The following is a 17623-nucleotide window of genomic DNA, read 5'->3' on the forward strand; positions in this document are numbered from 1 at the left end:
GGAGGGGGAGTAGGAGGAAGAGAGTGAGAAGAGAAGGAGCGGGGAGGGGAGAGGGAGTGGGGGGGGAGTGAGAAGGAGCGGGGAGGGGGAGTAGGGGGAAGGAGAGTGAGAAGGAGCGGGGAGGGGGAGTAGGGGGAAGGGAGTGAGAAGATAAGGAGCGGGGAGGGGGAGTAGGGGGAGGGAGTGAGAAGATAAGGAGCGGGGAGGGGAGGGGGAGTAGGGGGAAGGGAGTGATAAGAGAAGAAGCGGGGAGGGGGAGTAGGGGGGAGGGAGTGAGAAGATAAGGAGCGGGGAGGGAGGGGGAGTAGGGGGAAGGGAGTGATAAGAGAAGAAGTGGGGAGGGGGGAGGGAGTGGGGGGGGAGTGAGAAGGAGCGGGGAGGGGGAGTAGGGGGAAGGAGAGTGAGAAGGAGCGGGGAGGGGGAGTAGGGGGAAGGGAGTGAGAAGATAAGGAGCGGGGAGGGGAGGGGGAGTAGGGGGGAAGGGAGTGAGAAGAGAAGAAGCGGGGAGGGGGAGTAGGGGGAGGGAGTGAGAAGATAAGGAGCGGGGAGGGAGGGGGAGTAGGGGGAAGGGAGTGATAAGAGAAGAAGTGGGGAGGGGGAGTAGGGGGAGGGAGTGAGAAGATAAGGAGCGGGGAGGGGAGGGGGAGTAGGGGGGAGGGAGTGATAAGAGAAGAAGCGGGGAGGAGGGGGGAGTAGGGGGAAGGGAGTGAGAAGGAGCGGGGAGGGGGAGTAGGGGGAAGGGAGTGAGAAGATAAGGAGCGGGGAGGGGAGGGGAGGGGGAGTAGGGGGGAAGGGAGTGAGAAGAGAAGAAGCGGGGAGGGGGAGTAGGGGGGAGGGAGTGAGAAGATAAGGAGCGGGGAGGGGAGGGGGAGTAGGGGGAAGGGAGTGATAAGAGAAGAAGTGGGGAGGGGGAGTAGGGGGGAGGGAGTGAGAAGATAAGGAGCGGGGAGGGGAGGGGGAGTAGGGGGGAGGGAGTGAGAAGGAGCGGGGAGGGGAGGGGGAGTAGGGGAAGGGAGTGATAAGAGAAGAAGCGGGGAGGGGGAGTAGGGGGGAGGGAGTGAGAAGAGAAGGAGCGGGGAAGGGAGGGGGAGTAGGGGGAAGGGAGTGAGAAGGAGCGGGGAGGGGAGGGGGAGTAGGGGGGAGGGAGTGAGAAGATAAGGAGCGGGGAGGGGGAGTAGGGGGAGGGAGTTAGAAGATAAGGAGCGGGGAGGGAGGGGGAGTAGGGGGAAGGGAGTGATAAGAGAAGAAGCGGGGAGGGGGGAGTAGGGGGGAGGGAGTGAGAAGAGAAGGAGCGGGGAAGGGAGGGGGAGTAGGGGGAAGGGAGTGAGAAGGAGCGGGGAGGGGAGGGGGAGTAGGGGGAAGGGGGAGTAGGGGGAGGGGAGGGAGAAGAGAAGAGAAGGAGTAGGGGGGAAGGGGGAGTAGGGGGGAGGGAGGGAGAAGAGAAGGAGCGTGGAGGGGAGGGGGAGTAGGGGGAAGGGGAAGAGAAGGAGGGAGAATATAGTTTATTTATGTTTTATTCAGCAAAAAGAACACACCATGAAAAGTCAGATGGTCAAAGGAGATGGAGAGACAGATAAAGGATGAGTAAAACAGACAGAGAGAGAGAGAGATACTCACGCTCGTCCATCCAGTGGATGACAGGAGGAACAGTGCTGATGGGAGGGTTACATTTCAGTACCACACTCTCTCCTTCCTCCACCTTCTTTTTCACCTTCTGCTCTTTCTGCAGGGCCGGGGCGTCTGAAAGGGAGACATAGAGCAATGTCAGTAACGCTTTAGTTGAGGCTGGTATCATGCAGTATGTATTAGAGCATGTATAAAGCATGCAGTGTGTATTACTTGTTAAGAGCATGTATAAAGCATGCAGTATGTATTACTTGTTATGAGCATGTATAAAGCATGCAGTATGTATTACTTGTTATGAGCATGTATAAAGCATGCAGTATGTATTACTTGTTAAGAGCATGTATAAATCATGCAGTATGTATTACTTGTTAAGAGCATGTATAAAGCATGCAGTATGTATTACTTGTTATGCGCATTTATAAATCATGCAGTATGTATTACTTGTTATGAGCATGTATAAAGCATGCAGTATGTATTAGAGCATGTATAAATCATGCAGTATGTATTACTTGTTAAGGGCATGTATAAAGCATGCAGTATGTATTAGAGCATGTATAAATCATGCAGTATGTATTACTTGTTTAAGAGCATGTATAAATCATGCAGTATGTATTACTTGTTAAGAGCATGTATAAAGCATGCAGTATGTATTACTTGTTAAGAGCATGTATAAAGCATGCAGTATGTATTACTTGTTATGAGCATGTATAAAGCATGCAGTATGTATTACTTGTTATGAGCATGTATAAAGCATGCAGTATGTATTACTTGTTAAGAGCATGTATAAATCATGCAGTATGTATTACTTGTTAAGAGCATGTATAAAGCATGCAGTATGTATTACTTGTTATGCGCATTTATAAATCATGCAGTATGTATTACTTGTTATGAGCATGTATAAAGCATGCAGTATGTATTAGAGCATGTATAAATCATGCAGTATGTATTACTTGTTAAGAGCATGTATAAATCATGCAGTATGTATTACTTGTTAAGAGCATGTATAAAGCATGCAGTATGTATTACTTGTTAAGAGCATGTATAAATCATGCAGTATGTATTACTTGTTAAGAGCATGTTTAATCCCTTATAATAGTCTCTTGTCAACTCATAGCACGCATGTCAACTCATAGCACGCATGTCAACTCATAGCACGCATGTCAACTCATAGCACGTATGTCAACTCATAGCACGTATGTCAACTCATAGCACGCATGTCAACTCATAGCACGTATGTCAACTCATAGCACGTATGTCAACTCATAGCACGCATGCAACTCATAGCACGCATGTCAACTCATAGCACGTGTCATGACTGTCCTGATCAGGTCAGGGTACAGGAGACCACCACCCTACAGATTATCTCCCAAAACCCCAACAGAGGAGGAGAGATCTAGGGGTCTGAAGATGTGGGGGTTTTATGACCCCTCACGCCATAATAAACCTTAGGCCACAGAGAAATTCCTTTGTCCTCACAATGGAATTCTGGCCTCAGAACATTAAACATGCAATAAAGGGACTTTGGAACAATGGTTTCCGTCAGCCACAACGGTGGTCATGACGAGAGGTGGAATATGAAAATGTATGTAACTTTTGAATTGTTATTAAAGGTTAAGAGATGACGTTATTATGAAAACATTGTACCTTTAAGAGTTTTCCCAGTATATGCCTGATGTTTATACATTGTACGTTGTGTGGAAAATATCCAAATCAAAGAGAATGTTTTGGTAAAGATGAGATGTGAAGGTAGTGTCTAAAATAGGATTTTAGTCAAAATCTAGGCCTTGCCCCTTTACTTGGTCCGCCCAGAGAATGGCCCTAAAGGCGTTTACGCCCACTTCTGACCCAAGACTATAAGACAGGAGAGTGAAGAATTAACATAGGAGACTAAGTGACCCCAAGCTGCAGCTAAGGTCCAACAAAGTCAACGAACCCCAAAACGAAACACAAGGTTGAAGACAAAGAAATCTTTTTCTACACGAGCTACGGACGAGTAGCTGTGTCTAAGCGGGTGAATTCAAGCCGAACCACACTCTCCATTGAATCGTGGTATATACACCGTTCGAGTCCGAAGCTGTGAGCTCTGAGCTACAGAGCTGTCTGTCCTCAGAAGACCCCTTTCAGATCAAGGGCGAGGGATCAGACCACTTAGCCAAGAAGGACATTGACATCGTGAGGACAACCAGAGAGTTGCGCCGGAGAAGTGTGTCATTGAGAAGCCTAAACGACACACGCAGAGCTTCCCACCTGAGACCTCCAACACGTAATTACATCATTATATTCTGACCCATAAGAGCGGCAGTTCGGGGTAAGGCTAGGTTTAAATAAGCATGGCTGACAAATGAACCCAAATGTATATTTCTCTCGTGTACTTTCTTGATTTCTCTCTCTTTTAAATCCCCATTTTGGGTAACACGCGCCATAGTGTGTTGGCCCGTTATACTAAGTCCTAATCAATATCTAGACTGTGTTTTGTGTATGTGTATTTTTATCATCATTTTAGCTTGCTAGTAAATAAATAATCAACTAAGATTGGTGTGGTAAACTCATTGGTGGGACCCGGGTCCGTGCAGATTCCCGGATTATGCGACGTTCAGAATGAGACTGTAGAGGAAATTGATTAATTTAGCGACTGTTGTAAAATCGATATTCTGATATCCTTTGAGTTAATTTGGGAAATAGAAACTCAATCAAAATACTGTTCCCATGGTGCCCCAGGTTGATGAGTTAATAATTGCTTGATTCATCGCTTAATTCATTTAATCACACAATTATAAACCGTTAATCATTCGATGAGCAACAGTCGTCACATTAACTAATACAACGTCACGACACACGTATGTCAACTCATAGCACGCATGTCAACTCATAGCATGCATGTCAACTCATAGCATGCATGTCAACTCATAGCACGCATGTCAACTCATAGCACGCATGTCAACTCATAGCACGCATGTCAACTCATAGCACGTATGTCAACATAACAGTGTTATACATGCTCGTGACAAGGCTTACAATGCAAAACACCTGTTGCCTTAGCCAAAGTGTTAATGATATAAGCCTTTTCAACACAACTCAGAATACAAGCAGTAGACCACTTGTTTACAGGCAAACTGCTGCAATGCACAAGAATTGAACGTTTAAGAATTTGATAAATCTTCAAAGAGACATCAAGTTGCAGTGTTATGCTCCAGAAGTAGGATGCTGAATGCTTTGTGAGTCATAGCATAAACTGTGTGTGTGAGTGCGCTCTTCTCTCTTGTTCTCATCGTCAATACTCCCAGCAGAGCCAGCAGACTAAAGATGTTTCTGTTGTGTTGCTGCACGATATCAACTAGACCTCGTCGTTGGGGAAACTGAGAAGGAGGTTTCCGGAGAGAGAGAGAGCCGGAGATACAGGTAGATGTGTGTGTGTGTGTGTGTGTGTGTGTGTGTGTGTGTGTGTGTGTGTGTGTGTGTGCGAGTGCGTGAGTGTGTGAGTGTGTGAGTGTGTGTGTGTGTGTGTGTGTGTGTGTGTGTGTGTGTGTGTGTGTGTGTGTGTGTGTGTGTGTGTGTGTGTGCGCATGTGTGTTTGTGAGAGAGTCAAATCAAATTTTATTGGTCACATACACATGGTTATTAGATGTTATTGCAAGTGTAGCGAAATGCTTGTATTTCTAGTTCCGACCTTGCAGTAACATCTAACAAGTAATCTAACAATTTCACAACAACTACCTTATACACACAAGTGTAAAGGAATGAATAAGAATATGTACATATAAATATATGGATGAGTGATGGCCGTGCGGCATAGGCAAGATGCAGTAGATGGTATAGAGTACAGTATCTACATATGAGATGAGTAATGTAGGGTATGTAAACATGATGTAAAGTGGCATTGTTTAAAGTGACTAGCGATACATTTATTATACATTTATACATTTATTAAATCAAATTTTTTATTATTAAAGTGGCTAGAGATTGAGTCAGTATGTTAGCTGCAGCCACTCAATGTTGGTGATGGCTGATGGCCTTGAGATAGAAGCTGTTTTTCAGTCTCTGTACTGACCTCACCTTCTGGATGATAGTGGGGTGAACAGGTAGTGGCTCGGGTGGTTGTTGCCCTTGATGATCTTTTTGGCCTTCCTGTGACATCGGGTGGTGTAGGTGTCCTGGAGGGCAGGTAGTTTGCCCCTGGTGATGCGTTGTGCAGATCTCACTACCCTCTGGAGAGCCCTGCGGTTGTGGGCGGAGCAGTTGCCGTACCAGGCGGTGATACAGCCTGACAAGATGCTCTCGATTGTGCATCTGTAAAAGTTTGTTAGTGTTTTCAGTGACAAGCCAAATTTCTTCAGCCTCCTGAGGTTGAAGAGGCGCTGTTGCCCCTTCTTCACCATGCTGTCTGTATGGGTGGACCATTTCAGTTTGTCCGTGATGTGTACGCCGAGGAACTTAAAACTTTCCACCTTCTCCACTACTGTCCCGTCGATGTGGATAGGGGGATGCACCCTCTGCTGTTTCCTGAAGTTCACGATCATCTCCTTTGTTTTGTTGACGTTGAGTGTGAGATTATTTTCCTGACACCACACTCCGAGGGCCCTCACCTCCTCCCTGTAGGCCGTCTCTTCGTTGTTGGTAATCAAGCCTACCACTGTAGTGTTGTCTGCAAACTTGATGATTGAGTTGGAGGCGTGCATGGCCACACAGTCATGGGTGAACAGGGAGTACAGGAGAAGGCTGAGAACGCACCCTTGTGGGGCCCCAGTGTTGAGGATCAGCGGGGTGGAGATGTTGTTTCCTACCCTCACCACCTGGGGGGCGACCCGTCAGGAAGCTCAGACCCAGGGTCTCGAGCTTAATGACGAGTTTGGAGGGTACTATGGTGTTATATGCTAAGCTGTAATCGATGAACAGCATTCTTACATAGGTATTCCTCTTGTCCAGTTTGGATAGGGCAGTGTGCAGTGTGATTGCGATTGCGTCGTCTGTAGACCTATTGGGGCGGTAAGCAAATTGAGGTGGGTCTAGGGTAACTACCGGGCGATAGTCGTTTAGCTCAGTTACCTTTGCTTTCTTGGGAACAGGAACAATGGTGGCCCTCTTGAAGCATGTGGGAACTGATTGAATAGGGATTGATTGAATATGTCCGTAAACACACCAGCCAGCTGGTCTGCGCATGCTCTGAGGACGCGGCCGGGGATGCCGTCTGGGCCGGAAGCCTTGTGAGGGTGAACACGTTTAAATGTTTTATTCACGTTGGCTACAGTGAAGGAGAGCCCGCAGGTTTTGGTAGTGGGCCGTGTCAGTGGCACTGTATTGTCCTCAAAGCGAGCAAAGAAGTTGTTTAATTTGTCTGGGAGCAAGACATCGGTGTCCGCAACGGGGCTGGTTTTCTTTTTGTGTGTGTGAGTGTGTGTTTCAGGTGAAGGTAAGCAGGATATACGTGTTAAACCTCCGTAGCACACGTGTTGTCAACAGAGTGCTCTATAAAACACACTCAGCTTTATAGGGGCTCTTATCATGGCACTAGAAATTGTTATGTTATTGTCCATAAAGAAACCAATAGCTTTGCTAAAATAATATCCATTCTAAATAAAATGTAGGACACAAAGACTTTTACAAGCAGCTGCATGATGTCTCAACCTAGATTTCCACACCTTGACACTAAAAACCTCTCAAGTCTAGAAAGATTTTGAAAGAAGTGATGGAAATGTTTTGGCTAACCTTCAAGTCCCTCACACAGTGTTACTCTGTCTCTCTGTGAGGGAGATTTCACCATTATTAATCTACTGATTGTCAGCAGCAGACATAAGCCATATGATCTACTAATGTGCAAAAAAGGAAGTTCCAAACTGTTCAAATCTCCACACTAGCGTAATACTAAAAAAAATCTATGTACTGGGGATGCACTCTAGCTGTTGTACTGGTATGGATATTGGAACAAAGCATTGTTGGTGGTCATTGGAATGGAGTTTCTGGTTTACTCACTCTCAGTGATGAGCTGGACCTCGTTAGACACAGCAGTTCCTAATGCGTTATCAGCGTAGCAGCTGTATTTGCCCTTGTATTGGCTCATGGGGCCTGACACCACCCCCGTTTTCATGAAGGTTCCAGAACCCAGAGACACCGACAGGCCCGGGTCATTGGCAGGGATAAATTCTTCTCCATCTTTAGTCCAGCGGAAACTGAGAGAGGGAGGGAGCGGGAGAGCGAGAGAAATAAAGAGAGAGGCAAAGAGAGAGTGAAGACACGGAGACAGAGAGTTAAAGCCCCAGCTTAACCCTGCAATCAACTGTTTGACTAAAAGAAGAGGAAAGAACTGAATAGAGGAATGAGTCTGAGCCTTATGTACTGTCATTTCAATATACATCTCTTCCTCTACAAATTGAGCTTTTTTTCCACCTAGTACAAGCAGAGACAAAATGACAGTCCCTTGAGTGTAAAATTACATGTTTCCCTTGCTGTAATAAGTGTAATGTCTGCTTCCAACTCACACCCTAAAACACGTAGATCCCCTGAATGCAGCTCACTCTCCAGATCCCAATCACCTGAATTCTAATCATCTGTTCACACACCTGTATGTCATTATCACACACTATTTAGTTCAGTTCCTTGCACCCCATCACTGTGAGGTATTGTTTGTTTTGTGACACATGTCTTTCTGAGTGCTGGGTTTCCCGTGATTTACTCCTCCCATGTATAATAGTTGTTGCCTGCCTCACTAAGGACGCCTATTCCCTGTCTGTACTTTAGCCTATCGGATTTCCTGTTATCTACCTATTACCTGATCTCCCGGACTACATTACTAGCCTTTTCCCTGCCTTTACTGTTGCCTTTTTGGACCCCCTGTGTATGACCTTCTGCCTGCCCCTGGACCCAGCTACCTGCCTCCTCCTGTGTATGACCTTCTGCCTGCCCATGGACCCAGCTACCTGCCTCCTCCTGTGTATGACCTTCTGCCTGCCCATGGACCCAGCTACCTGCCTCCTCCTGTGTATGACCTTCTGCTTGCCCCTGGACCCAGCTACCTGCCTCCTCCTGTGTATGACCTTCTGCCTGCCCATGGACCCAACTACCTGCCTCCTCCTGTGTATGACCTTGTGCCTGCCCCTGGACCCAGCTACCTGCCTCCTCCTGTGTATGACCTTGTGCCTGCCCCTGGACCCAGCTACCTGCCTCCTACTGTGTATGACCTTCTGCCTGCCCCTGGACCCAGCTACCTGCCTCCTACTGTGTATGACCTTCTGCCTGCCCCTGGACCCAGCTACCTGCCTCCTACTGTGGTCCTTTACAATAAACACCTGCTGCGCCCTGCGCTTGAAACCAGCTCTCTGTCTCCTCTCATGTTCATTACAATAAGTAGTGGGAATACATCCCAAATAGCACACTATTCCCTACAAAGTGCACTACTTTTGACCAGTGCCCAGGTGAAAAGTAGTGCACTTTAAAGGTAATAGTGTGCATTTGGAATGCAGGATGTGACTGTGAGGAGCTGTGCTCTCATGTAATTCTAATGTAATATTTCTAGATGTCTGAAAGATTACATGTCATGTTCCTTACAAAACAGTTAAGAAAAACAGATCACAGTTCTACTGTAGTTATAGCAGTGAAGTGTGGTAATTGGGACACACTGCACTTTATATTAACTGCAGTTTTTTTCTAAGGGCTTGGTGTTAGGTAACTAACTTGGGAGGAGGGTTCCCTGATGCTTCGCAGGTCAGGAGGATGTCTTCAGCACTGAACACAATGATGGACTCAGGCTGGGTGGTGATCACTGGGGGTTTCTTAACTGGACGGGAGAGACACAAAGTTAGCACACACACACACATCAATAGATTTTTCACCTAGTCGGCTCAGGCATTAGAACCAGCAACCTTTTTGTTACTGGCCCAAATGCTCTTAACCGCTAGGATACCTGCCACCCCACACAGTCCTAAAGCCCATAGTCCTACTAACTACAGCCCACCACCCTACAGCTCAACTGTGCTACCTATATTCTGACTCACACAGGGGTTAATAGCCCACCAACTAGAACCGACAGTCCTACGGCCACTGAATGGAGCTGGCTCACAGAGGGACTCAGTGATAGCAGTCATTTCCATTTCCTGAAACATAATGGAATGTATTCATTCCCCCTATTCTAGTCCCCCACGAGAATAGACGGAAATGGAGAGAGGGGACGGGGAGAGGGAGAGAGAATGCATTGAGAACAGAGGAAAGTGGTGGTGTATATTAATGCTAAGGAGACAGTAGTGTAATATATATATTACATTAGCTGAGTGGAAGAAAAGACAGGGCCTTGGGGATGAGAGGAGATAATGTAGAAAAAGATAAGTGATTCCTCTCTCTACTATTATGATGTACTGTTATGTTCATAAAACACCCACTCATATCCGACTCATAAAACCCTATATACTTGGACGTGGTTCAGTGATAAAGAACATGGTAACTTTATCCAAAATGGCACCCTTTTCCCTTAGGGCTCTGGTCAAAGGTAGTGCATTATATAGGGAGCCATTTGGGACAATAGCCATATTCTATACATTCTCTATTGCCATATGTTGTATGAGTAATTTACCAAAGTTAACGGAATCTTCTATAATTTTGGTAGTTAACAGAAAATCTATGGCAATCTATCGTGACTTTGGTAATTTATACTTTAACTTAAAACGTTTTTTTGTTCATATATAGTATTCACATAGTATTTCTAGTGGATATACCATATGGTTCTTGGCATTATTTTGGCAACTCTTCTAACTATTGACTTTTTTCACAACTACCACCAGTTTGACACCAAAACAATGACAACAAAACATATTAACATAGTAAAATAAATAAAGGTTTGTAAAAATATATACAGTACCAGTCTAAAGTTTGGACACACCTACTCATTCAAGGGTTTTTCCTTATTTAATTTTTTTTGTTTGTTGATGGTTTATATTTAGGTTTTACAACTTTGTCATTTTTTTTTTATCATCTTCTTTCATATATTTTACATGTGATAAAGCCACACAGAGGGCCAGAGATAATTTCAGACACCTGTGATCATCTGAAGTACCCAAAAGGGCCACTAGATGTCTTGTGATAAATTACATAAAATCCCTGACAGAAAAAAATGCTGGTAATTTATTGGTAAACTTTGTCCGTTTCCAGTAATATACCCTCCCTTTGCCACCTTGTTTATGACGCCTGTTGGCTTTTCATGTTCAGTGTTTTCAGTATGTGGGCTGAAAAATGATGTAATCTTTTTTCAATTAGTTTTGCCAGTGTGAACTACATTCTCTAGAGGTCAATGGTACTTGTTGGTTGGGTTCTGATTTGACTCTGAATGAAAAACACAGACCCAGTCTCAAGGATACATTTACATTATGTAACATGGGTAGGTAAATGGTCAAAGGAAGGGAGGAGAAATTGGGAGGTGGTAGGAGAAATGGAGGGAAGGATAGAGAGGAGGGACGAAAAGATCCAACCATATATTCATACATTGTGCCCCTGGCCTGAGAGGATGGAAATTCAACATGGTAGACTAAGATGTAGTAGACTAATGTTAACTAGCTGGCTAATCGTTGCCCATGAAAGGAAGTTAGGCTAGTGAGCAAGCATTTTAGCCAGGTAGCCTAGGACAACAAAAACTAAAAGCATTTACTGTATCACAGAGTGATAGACCGTATCATCAACATGAAAGACAGGAGGATGGCGTTGGTGTTGCTCTACAAGTAGGGTGAGTCAACATGATTTTTCACCTTGCACACACGCACACACACACACACACACACACACACACACACACACACACACACACACACACACACACACACACACACACACACACACACACACACACACACACACACACACACACACACACACACACACAAATCAGAACCATGGAAAGACACATGATATTTAGCTCATGTTGATTGGACTAAATTGTTTTTGGAATCTTTTAGCTGTCACTGTATTAGACTAAGCTTATGTGATTTGATGATGTTGAAGTGTTGAAGTTGAAATGGTGCTGGAATAGTGGAGGCAGCTCCTGTTTTCTTTGCGACTTGCGGTAACTCTCCGATGTTCTAAACCAATAGTTGCTTGACCATGCTGTAGGTCATGTAACTGTCTGTTACTGTACATGCAATATGCTTTGTGGACGTCACCAGACAGATGTTGCTCTCTGGTTTTGTGATGAAACAAATGTGTGGTTGAATTTATTCTGCCACTGTGACTTTTTATTGTCTCGGTCTTAGTCTTATATGTCACGGTGTCAAGGCATATGAACTAACTAGATTATAGAGCAAACAACACAATTATCACAACACATAGGTTTTAATATGGCTTTTGTTTCTGGCTTGGATTCCACAGTGATTTTTCCCACGCACTGCTACTGCAGACAGGAGAGAGGGATGAGAGAGAGAAAGAGAGAGAGCGACTGTAATGATAGAATCCCCAATGACAGAGGTAATAAGACAGTTTTTCAGCTGATCAGATTTATGTCGGAAGAGCTGCAGCCTCTAGCTGGTCTATTATTGTAAGAAGAATTGTCAGGTTACACTTGTATTTTATTTGTATACTTCTTTTTGTATTTCCTCCTCTCTTTCAGACTATTTTTTAAGTCCCCCTTTCTTTGATCTGATATCACTATTCCCATTTTAGAGACGGCGTACTTCTCTTCCTCCTAATTCCTGTAGCTATCACCTCCTCCAAGAGGAAGAAAACAAGACTACATTTAGACTCACTAATGTGAAGGAGTCACACTAAAGTCAGATTTATTAAGGTGAAGTGGGAAGCTGAGGGTTTGTATTGTGTGCTGTGTTTGCAGGAATTTGCAGGAATATTTTCTCATAATGAAGGTGTTTACTATGGGGCTGTGGCAACAACTTGTAGCTCTTGCTGCACTTCGACAGACAGACACAGACAGACAGACAGACAGACAGACAGACAGACAGACAGACAGACAGACAGACAGACAGACAGACAGACAGACAGACAGACAGACAGACAGACAGACAGACAGACAGACAGACAGACAGACAGACAGACAGACAGACAGACAGACAGACAGACAGACAGACAGACAGACAGACAGACAGACAGACAGAAGTATGGTTAAAAGCAAAAGGAAGTAAAGCACTTACGTTCATTTATTTGATCTGTTAGTCCAGAGAGGCAGAGCAGCAAGAGAGCAAGGCAGAACAAGAGAGAAAGTATGTTACAGTCAAGACAGTCTGGCAGGAAATGACATTACACCGTAGCCAACATCGGTACTTGCCCTCATTTTCCCAACAAATTCCCCATCTCTGGTTGGGATCATTGTTCATTGAGAAGCAATGACCACCAATGGGCTATAAATATGTATTCTACCTATTTCAATAAACAATGATTTTTAACCCCTCGTGGTCTGCCTGAGATTAAGTCAGATGTGGGTGGTGTATTGATTGAGGTAACTGTCTCAGTGACTCTCATTGACATTAGAGAGGCTTGTTAATTCAACCGTAGACACCTTGACCTTTACAATCGCCAGAATCTGGTCCTCCACCTCTTCCACTTCCTCCTACTGCTGCAACTATTCAACCTGCCTATCCTCCTCCTCCTCTTCCTTCTCTTCCTCCTCCTGCTGCTGCAACTATTCAACCTGCCTCTCCTCCTCCTCTTCCTTCTCTTCCTCCTCCTGCTGCTGCAACTATTCAACCTGCCTCTCCTCCTCCTCCTCTTCCTTCTCTTCCTCCTCCTGCTGCTGCAACTATTCAACCTGCCTCTCCTCCTCCACCTCTTCCTTCTCTTCCTCCTCCTACTGCTGCAACTATTCAACCTGCCTCTCCTCCTCCTCCTCTTCCTTCTCTTCCTCCTCCTACTCCTGCAACTATTCAACCTGCCTCTCCTCCTCCACCTCTTCCTTCTCTTCCTCCTCCTACTGCTGCAACTATTCAACCTGCCTATCCTCCTCCTTCTCTTCCTTCTCTTCCTCCTCCTCCTGCAACTATTCAACCTGCCTATCCTCCTCCTCCTCTTCCTCCTCTTCCTCCTCCTGCAACTATTCAACCTGCCTCTCCTCCTCCTCTTCCCTCTCTTCCTCCTCCTACTGCTGCAACTATTCAACCTGCCTATCCTCCTCCTCCTCTTCCTTCTCTTCCTCCTCCTCCTGCAACTATTCAACCTGCCTATCCTCCTCCTCCTCTTCCTTCTCTTCCTCCTCCTCCTGCAACTATTCAACCTGCCTCTCCTCCTCCTCTTCCTTCTCTTCCTCCTCCTACTGCTGCAACTATTCAACCTGCCTCTCTTTGTCCTCCTCTTCCTTCTCTTCCTCCTCCTGCTGCTGCAACTATTCAACCTGCCTCTCCTCCTCCTCTTCCTTCTCTTCCCCCTCCTACTGCTGCAACTATTCAACCTGCCTCTCTTTCTCCTCCTCTTCCTGCTCTTCCTCCTCCTGCAACTATTCAACCTGCCTCTCCTCCTCCTCTTCCTTCTCTTCCTCCTCCTACTGCTGCAACTATTCAACCTGCCTCTCTTTCTCCTCCTCTTCCTGCTCTTCCTCCTCCTACTGCTGCAACTATTCAACCTGCCTCTCTTTCTCCTCCTCTTCCTGCTCTTCCTCCTCCTCCTGCAACTATTCAACATGCCTCTCCTCCTCTTCCTTCTCTTCCTCCTCCTCATATATTACTGACACCTTAGTTCTCTGGGAGGAGCTTTACTGCTTTTCATCACAGTCAGACTGTGTGTGTGTGTGTGTGTGACTGAGTGTGTGTGTGTGTGTGTGTGTGTGACTGAGTGTGTGTGTGTGTGTGTGTGTGACTGAGTGTGTGTGTGTGTGTGTGTGTGACTGAGTGTGTGTGTGTGTGTGTGTGTGTGTGTGTGTGACTGAGTGTGTGTGTGTGTGTGTGTGTGTGTGTGTGTGTGTGTGTGTGTGTGTGTGTGTGTGTGTGTGTGTGTGTGTGTGTGTGTGTGTGTGTGTGTGTGTGTGTGTGTGTGTGTGTGTGTGTGTGTGTGTGTGTGTGTGTGTGTGTGTGTGTGTGTGTGTGTGTGTGTGTGTGTGTGTGTGTGTGACTGATAGATGTGGGGGTGCAGGTCTGTGTGAGTCATTGATACTTTACTTAGATGAATAACAGAACAACAATAGCAGCTGCAGCAACAAACAATTCTTCCTCTAACTCCCTGTGTCTCAAATAGCACTCTATTCACTATATAGTAGTGTACTAGTAGTGTACTATATAGTAGTGTACTATATAGTAGTGTACTTGTAGTGCACTATATAGTAGTGTAGTATATAGTAGTGTACTATAAAGGGAATAGGGTGCCATTTGGAACACATACACAGTCCTCTAACTCTGTTATTAAAGCAAAGCTGTAGAAAACTCAGCAACCTTGAAGTATAAGAATCAATTTCCCCGCAGGCCCACAAACTGAGTCTGTCTGCTCCTTGTGTTGTATAAATCAATTCCCTGTTGAACTAGCCCGGCCCTCCAATCAGAATCTGATTTGCACCAAGGAAACCAGATCAATACAATGACTAATGAATGAGTTGAGGTAATCAATTAAAAAGTGATTAGACACACTATGCACATAAACACAGATTGAATGCCCCAAAAACTCAGTGACCCTCCCTGTCTTCGTGGTTTAACACAATAGGTTTGATTTGGCTGCTGGGGGGCAAGGAGACCCAAGGAATTGTTCAATAAATGTTAGAACTATTCAGTTTTAATATCATCACATATTGAGCATAGTCAGAACCATATCACTACTGTCTCTGATCTGGCAGTGTCACGGCTGTCTGAATGATCGGACCAAAATGCAGCGTGTTCGTAGTTCCACATATTTTATTTAACGTGAAACTGAAATGCAATACATTAATACTTGAAACACAAAAACAACAAACCGTGACGCAGAGTGAAAACACACTACTCAAAATATAATCACCCACAAAAACAGGTGGGACAAACATCAACTTAAATATGACCTCCAATTAGAGGTAACGAGGATCAGCTGCCTCCAATTGGAGATCAACCCAAACAACACCCTGACCTACTCTACCATAGAAAATAACAACTTACTATGGTCAGGACGTGACAGGCAGACTCGCTAAACACAAATTCTTTGTTTGTAATTTATGACTGAGTGCTGGAGCGTGCCCCTGGCTATCCATAAATAAAAAAACAAGAAAATCGTGCCATCTGGTTTGCTTAATATAAGGAATGTGAAATTATATATAATTATATAAGTATATTTTATCAATTACATTTACTTTTGATACTTCAGTATATTAAAAACCAAATACTTTTAGACTTTTACTCAAATAGTATTTTACTGGGTGACTTTAACTTTTACTTGAGTTCTTTTCAGGGGCAACCAATTGAATAACTTCTTTGGGATCGGTGTCCCTTCCACGGGATGGTTGAGCTAACATAGGCTAATGGCTGTATCCAGGCACTCCACGATGCGTCATGCCTAAGAACATCCCTATTTTGGCCATAGACCACAAACTCTCTGGCCTTATTGCTTAAATATATATTATGTTATATTACATATAGAATACATTGATGTGTAAATATGGTGAAGATGGTGTACTCACAGTTAGAAGGTATGTGTATGGCTCCTTGGCTGAGCTGGGGGGCGTGGGATAGGAGGAGAGAGAAGAGAGGGAGGAGGAGGATAGGGTGGAGGAGGAGAGGGGGGCGTTGCCCCCTACTGCCAACCTGATGTTGCTGAGTGTGAGGCATTGCTCACTGTCCCATCAAAGTCCCACCTGCTCAACACACACGTAGAACACACACAAAGGGCAATCTCACACACTCCAGCTGAGCGAGCTTGTATCTCTCTCTCTCTCTCTCTCTCTCGCTCTGTTGTCACGCCCGGTGTTCAGCCAGAGTTTCTCTTCCTTTTCTTCTACCTTTTTCTCCTGGTTTCCTTTGGCTCTCAGCCTCTCTTTTTTCTCTGTTTTTCGCTCAGGTTCACGCCCTCCTGCAGTCTTCCCTAAAAGAAGGGGGAGAAGAGAGGGAGGTGGGGAGAAGAGAGGGAGGTGGGGAGAAGAGAGGGAGGTGGGGAGAAGAGAGGGAGGTGGGGAGAAGAGAGGGAGGTGGGGAGAAGAGAGGGAGGTGGGGAGAAGAGAGGGAGGGGCACGGGGGCCTGTGTCAGAATAAGAGAAAAATGACTCTGCACCATGTGGTCAGGGCTAGATAGAGCCAGGAACACACACACACACATCCAATAGCATGTTCATTCCTAGTTTAAAGACAACTCGCAGGAAAACAGCACATTAAGGTAATGACAGAGATTTTTTGATGTAGTTCTGTCCTCCAGCTGTTCTTGTCTATTAATGTTCTGTATTATGTCATGTTTCATGTTTTGTTTGGACCCCAGGAAGAGGAGCTGCTGCTTTTGCAACAGTTAATGGGGATCCTAATAAAACACCCCAAAAATACCAGTGTCCATTATGGAAGGACCAATCCGATAAGCAGATGGAGTCAACACCGCAACAAGAGGGTGAACTAACAGACCATATGGAGCATAGACAACAGAGTTAGATAGATGAAGTGATGACGTGATGAGATGACGAAGTGACGAGGTGATGAAGTGACGAGGTGATGAAGTGATGAGGAAGTGATGACGTGATGAGGTGATGAAGTTACGAGGTGATGAAGTGACGAGGTGATGAAGTGATGAGGAAGTGATGACGTGATGAGGAAGTGATGACGTGATGAGGTGATGAAGTGACGAGGTGATGAAGTGACGAGGTGATGAAGTGATGAGGTGATGAAGTGATGAAGTGATGAGGTGATGAAGTGATGAGGTGAGGAAGTGATGAGGTGAGGAAGTGATGAGGTGAAGTCCCATGTAGATCAGTTGGTAGAGCATGGCGCTTGGCACGCCAGGGTTGTGGGCTCATTTCCCACGGAAGAACAGTATGAAAAAAGTGTGAAAATGTATGCTCTCTCTACTGTAAGTCGCTTTGGATAAGAGCGTCTGCTAAATTATGCTCTTAAATAAGTGATGAAGTGTCACATCAGATAATAGACAGAACACAAATAGA

General features: G+C 45.3%; 1 protein-coding gene across 5 annotated transcripts in view; it reads right to left on the minus strand.

Annotated features, from left to right (window-relative positions):
- LOC106572712 (neural cell adhesion molecule L1) overlaps positions 1-17623 on the minus strand; it is a 122375-nt gene that overhangs the window by 32145 nt on the left and 72607 nt on the right. For all 5 annotated transcript variants that reach the window (XM_014147142.2, XM_014147141.2, XM_045696340.1 and 2 more), the window contains 5 exons: positions 16166-16566; positions 12738-12752; positions 9292-9394; positions 7594-7790; positions 1618-1740 (listed from right to left, as the gene is read on the minus strand). In XM_014147142.2, the coding sequence (XP_014002617.2) occupies positions 1618-1740; positions 7594-7790; positions 9292-9394; positions 12738-12752; positions 16166-16313 (586 nt within the window). In that variant the 5' untranslated portion in view covers positions 16314-16566. The remainder of the gene's footprint in view (positions 1-1617; positions 1741-7593; positions 7791-9291; positions 9395-12737; positions 12753-16165; positions 16567-17623) is intronic.

This window comes from Salmo salar, chromosome ssa15 (genome assembly GCF_905237065.1).
Source record: "Salmo salar chromosome ssa15, Ssal_v3.1, whole genome shotgun sequence".
NCBI lineage: Eukaryota > Metazoa > Chordata > Actinopteri > Salmoniformes > Salmonidae > Salmo > Salmo salar.